Below are 7,447 nucleotides of genomic sequence, written 5' to 3'. Positions count from 1 at the left end.
ACACATACGTTTTATATGTAAATTGAGAAGAATGTCCAAATTGTACCATATGAAAAATTATTGTCTAATTAATGTAAGAGTAATAGGTCTTACTTTCAATCCAGATCAAATACAGATCTAAAAAAACTTTTCTGTAGAATTTACGGACCCGCGTAATTCTATTACAAACCTCTGTCACTTTTACATATATATTTCCGAAAGAATTGTCCACCTGAGAATTATTCATTCACTGGAAAACGGAGATATTTGAAATGAAATTCATTATCACAAATATCATAAATTGTATATACTTTTAATCCTTCTCATTCAGTAATATTTACAAACTTACATTTTGGTCTTTATATAATTTATTTCCTCACCAGTGTTCTAATATATCCATTGAAAGTTCTTTTTGAATTCATTCTTTTAATATTCTCATAATATTTCTTCCTGCATACTGATTTTCCTGTAACAGCCGTACAGTCTTACGCGTCAAACTCAAACTGCGCGGTCAAAGTAACAAAATGACGGAATTAAGCGGTTGCATGACTTGAACGAAACAGGGCCCTGAAGTGGCTAGACCATGTATTCATTAGATCATGCCCTATTCTGCTAATATCTTCGTAAAAGCTCATTTTTTCTGTATAAGTGTATTTGAAAAATAGTTTTTATTTTTTAATTACTATTTAAGGTCATAATAAAATGACAATAATTATTATTAATTACAAAGAGATTACAGAAATAAAGGTTTGTTCCATGCATTTGGTCAAAGATATTTGATTTGGTCCACTGTTTTCCCTCTCAGCTTTTAACGAAGTGAAGTTAGCTGGTGATTGAAGTGGAAATACCTAATAGATTGGCAGCATTGGTTCAGCAGTTCGCACTTCGCACTTGCCTTGTACATGACAATATTGACGATATTGACGACAAAATTAGAAAGTGCATTTCCTAACTGTAATTTTGCGTCAAATTTAATTTATTTAGGATATTATTTAAATCAACTTTAACATGACGACGGCTGCGCGACCGACATTTGATCCCGCAAGAGGAGGGCAAGGCCGAGGGGAAAAAGATCTCAGTGCACTTTCCAAACAATACAGTTCTCGGGATCTTCCTTCCCACACTAAACTGAAGTACAGGTAAAGTATTTTTAAATATTTATTAGAATTAATTCAAAGGATTTACAATTTGTCAGTTGGTTGTAATTTTTACAAACAAAAAGTTTTTGTACAGGAAAATTATATCGTTTCTAACATAACCTCAATATTCTGGTTCGTTTTTTCGTTGATTAATGTCAAATTTCGGTATTTGGGCGAGTTTTACATTTCTTTCATGTTACTTGTTTACCAAAGTTTGCTTTCCAAAAAAATAGGTTTACAAAAATGTCTTCTTGATTCGTGTTTTCGTTATTAAACTAACCAACTAATGACGAATTTATGCTGCTCTTGACTAGCGTTTTAAACCATTTTAGATCATAAACAGTGCTTTATTAAAATCAAATCTCGAAAGGATAACGTTTATTATTTTCTCTTTCCTGAATTTCAAATTTATCTAGCCTTTCATCTCTTCTATCAGTCTGGAGTTTTATTATTGACAGCAACTGGATAAGGACCAGTTTTTAGAAATTCTATTTTGAACAATTTTAAGTAATTTAGGACACTATTTATCGATAAATATTAGGAATACGTAGAAATAATTTCTCATTTCCCTTGAAAAAGTTAATACAAAAATATGATAATTTAAACTGGATAAGGACCATTTTTTTCCGCCCTCAAACCTAAAAAATTTTATCAAGTCCCTGAAATATTGTCAATAATGGCATAACCATAACAACCATACTGATGGTAAAAAATACTCTTTTTTTAAATTCATGAGATGGAAAACATTTTTTTATATTCTTTAATGTAGAGTTATGCTTACATAATTTTATCAACATTTTACATTTGAAAGCCTATCGTAGACAATTTTTTTTGTCGTCCTGTAAAATTTCACGTTTGGTCCTTATCCATTTGTTATTCTGATATCTTTGCATATTATAATTTGCTTACAGAGAACATGGACAAAATACAGCCACTGAGCTTAGGAATAAAGATTTCCGCAAAGAACTCGAAGAGCGAGAAAAGGAAAAAACGTCGAATCGACGTATGATCGAACCAGAACGGAGTGGAGTAGCTTCTGCAAAACGTCAAAAGGTCGATCAAGTTCCGGCAGCCAGCTTAGACGCTGACGATCCGCTCGATGAAAACGACTCCGATTCAGACAGTGATGACGATGATACTGCCGCTCTGATGGCAGAACTGCAACGAATTCAACGGGAACGAGCTGCAGAACATGAAAAGAAGGTACGAGAGAGAAAATACGAAATTTCTAAGAGATAAACAAATGAAATCAATATTTTACGAATAACGATTAGGGCGGGTCGAAAATATCAAATTTCTTTAGATCGAAATGATCGAAATGAAAACATGTTATATCAAAGTTGCCGTATCGGCGGGTTCAACAAATATTAGGCTATTTTTCTGCTACGGATAAGAACTAGGCTAACTTCGTTTACCTAAGTTTTCAGGATTATGTCTCGAAACATTTCCTACGAATTAAAAACTCCAGTATTTTGTATTACAGTTTGTAATGTAATTTAGGCTCCTATAACTTTCAAAACCAGAAATTTTAAAAGATTTTCATTTCTTTTAACACTTATACGTGTTTACTAAATTTAGTACAAAATGAAGTTAGCCTAATTCTTAAAGGTAACGAAAGAATAGCCTATTGTTCGTAGAACCCATTAATATATAGTAGAAATTACTACACTACTTTATATTTCTTATTAGTTATTATTTTAGCCAAGCGCAACGATCATAACGTTTAAAAGATTGTTATTTTTACTCAAATATTACTGGAAAAAAAATCCTAAAAGGGACACTTTAGTAACTTGTTCATCTGATAAGGTGTATGCTTCTTCTGTGAAGTCTTGCATGCCAATTTACTGAAAGTGTGTCATTTGCTTCCCAGACAAAAGCTTCAGTCAGATTTCTATTCGGCACAAAAAGGTGTAATTTTTATATACCTGCATAGTTTGTCTATATAAGTAGACTATGTGAGATGGTATTATCTTATTTTATTTTACGTATAAGAGAAAACAACGAAAGTATAAAACCAAAAAATATATTTCGACGACTTTCAGGCTATTAAAATATATATAAATAAATCAGGTTCAAAAGCTTATGTCTGTTTAAAATTGCAAGAAATATTATGAAACCCTCTTATGTAACAAAGTACACAAAAGGGTAAATGAGTGAAAAATTTGTTTCTAAACATCAACCATTTACGGCTCATTGTAGCGACAAATGTATAAAAATGCAAAAAAGGAAGAGCAAAAGAAAAGAGTATATCAAAACAACCTTTGACTCTTTTCATGATTCTTTCTTTTCTTTTTTATACTACCAGAAGATAAGTCACGGGCTTGTTTGGTTGACTCTTCTCTCTCTCTCTCTCTCTCTCTTATGGTTCTATCGGTAATTTTCTACATACAGGGCACTATTGAAATAAGACAACTTTTCCCATATTTTTTTCAATAGTATATTTTTTAGTTCAAATTAGATTTATTAGCACTAAAGAAAGAGCTCGTAAAACTTTCACTCTATAAACTTATTTGTAGCTCTCCTGGAGTATTTTTACATCTTGAATTCTCGATATTTCTCTAACTAAGGCTTATTATTTAATAAAATGAAGAAAAAAACCGAATTTTTTCCAAACAAAAAAAACTTTCTAATAAAATTAATATCAAAACGTTAAAACATTATATTTGCTGATTTTTATACATCCGTGTATGAACTAAAATTATACAATATCTAAAAACCTTGCTGTTTATTACCTTCTTGGAAAACAAATTTCGGCCGTTTATTATCGGTTTTCCCTGTGGAAAAGTCAAAATTAAGCTCACGTCGATGGTTGTTATGTCAATGGAAAACAACATAAAAGTGATCCTAAAGATTCTAAAATAGAAATGACCCCAAAATCCTTTGGCAAATTATTTTATCCTGTTCTACTTTATATTTTTGTAATTCTTTCATTCAGTTTAATTCCGAAATATAAAAGTGATTATCAATCACTTATATGGATACTAATTAAAATAGATAACGTTCTTAAATTTCACACCAACATCGAAATTTAAAAGCTATTTCTAGTAGTAGAATGATCGCCATTTATGTATCGACATAATCACAACACGCTTTCTATGGGCACTTGAGGAGCTTCATAGAAAAAGAGCAAATGCCTGTGATTTGGAGGTTATAGTTGAGTGTTTTGGTCAAAAGGGAACATATCCACTTCCCTATAACGCCTTCTTTTTGTCTCAATCAAAAGGGAACATATCCTCAGTGAATTACAAAGAGCGTACGTTTTTTTTCTTCAAAAAGGCACATATCCAAAGTGCCATCCGTCGGATTTTTTTCAAGCTCTACTTATAAATAAATGTTTTAGTTTGCGCGGGTGGAAACTTGGTATATGTTAAGTAGTAATATACTGAAGCTGAACCAAACGAGTCCGTGAGCATGGCTCTTCGGCATGCCTGTCAGCCATTCTGCTTGACCAAGCGGTGGTAACTCAATGTTTTAGATGTGTCGCAACAAAGTCGACGTTGAAGCCATCTAGCGTATACTCATATCCCTAAGAAAGATAATAGATGACCGTTCAGATAATCGTGATAATACCTAGATACTTTTCAGATAATGGACTTAAAAACTAAACAAATTGCAGAAAACAATATAAAAACAAGTAGAAATACATAAATAATTGTCAGAATAATTATTTATGCATTTCCAGTTGTTTCTGTACTGTTTTCTATATGAAAATGTGTTTTTATGAAGAAAGAAGTTTCTGACATTAATTTTCGAAGTATGTGTCCGGTGAAAACAAAAACAAGAACGAACAGTTACCGTGGTTCGGTCGCAGAACTGAACCAGGGTTCGCGCAAACGGAAGTATGCGTCCGATAAAGCTGAATTTTTATGGCGTTTTTTTTACGTTCACGTCAAAAAGGAATATATCCAGATTTTTTACCAAAAAGGGACATATCCAAATTAAAAATGGCTGTAACGCCTTCAGTTATATATTTCCTATTGGACTGTAAACTAAGCCTCAGGCATGTGTGGGCATGCATCAAAGGCATTTTTGGGACCCTTAATGTTTTTTTTATTATGATTTGGTTTTTTAACTTTATAATCGTTGCGCTTGGCTACAATTGTGACATGTTTTCATTTTGATCTAAAGAAATTTGAGATATTCAACCCACCCTAATACCGATAAGTACTGATATTTTTAGACAAAATGTAGAGTTACAAGAAGAATATAGAAATAATATAGAAATTACTTTCTACTGATGCAACTTGTTTGTATTCTGACAGGAAATCGAGAAGAGACAAGAGGAGGAGAGAATACGAATGGAGAATATTGTCTCTGGAAATCCGCTCCTAAACTACTCTGCACAAACAGGCCGCTCCGATTTAAAGGTCCGAAGAAGATGGGATGACGACGTCGTTTTCAAAAACTGCGCTCGTTCTGAGCCGAAAAAGGCAAATTCTGTGTTTATCAATGATTCGCTGAGAAGTGAGTTTCATCGCAAGTTCATGGACAAGTATGTCAAGTAAACTTAATATTAATTAATAATTAGGTATATCTTTAAGTACACAGATTTTTATACACAAGTACATGAAAATTTACTCCGTGATTTTCTTCTACACATACCAATTAGATGTCGACGTCTTTTAGTAAGATCGCATTCCAACATGTCTATCAAAGTTCAGTTTGCGATCTAAAACGTCCTTGATAATTAACTACTAACACGTTTAAAGGGAAAATATATAATCATGCCTACAAACAATGTGTTTATTATTCATTTTTTCATTAAGTTTAAGTTTTATTTTTTTAAGGTTTCCTAAGGTGTAGGATAAATCAATTTTAGTGCACTGATAATCGAAATGAGAAAATTATAGAGCGAAAGTGGAACGTGTGTAAATGATCTAATATGAGATTTAGCATTTGACAATTAAGTAAAGGTATGCATGCGATCTCTTAAGAAAAAAATCCCGTGCTCACATTCTGGCTGATTTCATTTGAGGAGGGATCGACAAAGAGGTCGTAAGTTCTTTATACGTGGAAAGAGGAGCAATAAAAGTACGGGGAATGGAGAAATAAGAATGAGAACGAACCGCAGAATCGCGTTGGCGACTCGGTCCTTCGGTAGCCGTGCCGATCTGCGATCCAGTCTCCCGTGCGAGCGGGTCAAGTATAACCGGTCCCAGGGTTCCGAGAGCCAGAGGCAAGCAGTCTACCGCTGCCGCTGGAAACACAGCTGGTATCTCCGAGACTCTGCAGACTCTCTGGCACCGACCTGGCTAACTAACATGCCTCAGACCTTCTTCAACTTCCACACAACCTCATAAAAACTCCTCCTATCTCCTTTTTAAAAAAGTTGATATTTTTAACGAGACTGGTGCCGAGAACTAAGTCCTTATTTTTTTTTTATTAATTTCTTAGAATATATTAAAATGTTATAGATTTGTCATTTTGCATAAGATTGGAATAACATATGTGCCATTCTGATTATGTAACCTAAAAAATGATACATGCCAGAAGCTACTCACAGTTCTGAAACTATTATGTCATTATTTATTAATTATTCTTCGACTATTATTATCAAAGTGGATAAAATTTAATTTGACAAAACTTTGGCATTGGCTAGATTTTTCTGATACTAAGAATAGAACATCTTTTAATTTCTGATATTCTGTCTGATTAGATAATTATTTGTTGATAACATTTTAAGGAAATAATTTGGCAAAATTGAGTTGACTCTCGTTCGGCGAAAATAATAAAGATGCCCGGAAATTACGTGGTCAGCAGAAATATTTCTGTACCCACTCATTGCATATCTCTCCCAAGATTCTCGATCCGTTCACCTGGAATTCGCCTCCGGGGTACTTTCCTTCTCTTTCTGTTTTTTTCTCTCATTTACCTCCCGTATATACACATGCGCGTTTTATTTACTTTATTTTTCTTGCCAAGCACGAGGTGTCCGCCTGTCCCTCATCCCGAAAGAGTTTCGACCCCCAGAACGAGATGACGATTCAGGGCTGTAGATCTTTTACATTGTTAATCAAATTAGCATCCTCTCGTTTATTAGATTGGTCAATTTTTAACAGTAAAAAGGGTAATTTTTAAATTAACTTTCCTTATTTCAACCTTTTGCAAGTGTTGCATTTGATTAATTTTATACTATCGATTATTTTATCTCCAGATTGAAAAATGCAACATTTCAGTCCCAATTATTAAAAATAAGTTTTTCCTTTTCAGTTTGATTGAAAAAATTAAAATGTTTAGTTTAATTTATTCCTTGCACTAAAATTTTCGAATATGCTTATTTCAAATCAGCGTAAATTCAATGCATTGCATCATTTGAAAATCTTGCGGTT

At 33.1% G+C, this 7,447-nt stretch overlaps 1 protein-coding gene across 1 annotated transcript; it reads left to right on the top strand.

Annotated features, from left to right (window-relative positions):
- The first annotated feature begins 853 nt into the window (after window positions 1–853).
- Window positions 854–5,856, top strand: LOC117178960 (protein CWC15 homolog). Its single transcript, XM_033370552.1, has 3 exons — window positions 854–1,118; window positions 2,030–2,321; window positions 5,381–5,856. The coding sequence occupies exons 1-3, from the start codon at window positions 988–990 to the stop codon at window positions 5,621–5,623; spliced, it is 666 nt and encodes a 221-aa protein (XP_033226443.1). The 5' UTR covers window positions 854–987; the 3' UTR covers window positions 5,624–5,856.
- The last annotated feature ends 1,591 nt before the right edge of the window (window positions 5,857–7,447 follow it).

The sequence above is a fragment of the Belonocnema kinseyi genome, chromosome 8 (assembly GCF_010883055.1).
Source record: "Belonocnema kinseyi isolate 2016_QV_RU_SX_M_011 chromosome 8, B_treatae_v1, whole genome shotgun sequence".
Lineage (NCBI taxonomy): Eukaryota > Metazoa > Arthropoda > Insecta > Hymenoptera > Cynipidae > Belonocnema > Belonocnema kinseyi.
Note: the sequence above shows the minus strand (reverse complement) of the source record. Positions and strands in the feature narration are given on the sequence as shown.

What these genes read in the sequence shown, in the direction of transcription:
- LOC117178960 (XM_033370552.1), top strand. Translation starts at nt 988, where the DNA reads ATGACGACGGCTGCGCGACCGACATTTGATCCCGCAAGAGGAGGGCAA. An exon ending in CACACTAAACTGAAGTACAG is followed by an intron (nt 1,119 to 2,029) that starts GTAAAGTATTTT and finishes ATTTGCTTACAG; the next exon opens with AGAACATGGACAAAATACAG. An exon ending in CTGCAGAACATGAAAAGAAG is followed by an intron (nt 2,322 to 5,380) that starts GTACGAGAGAGA and finishes GTATTCTGACAG; the next exon opens with GAAATCGAGAAGAGACAAGA.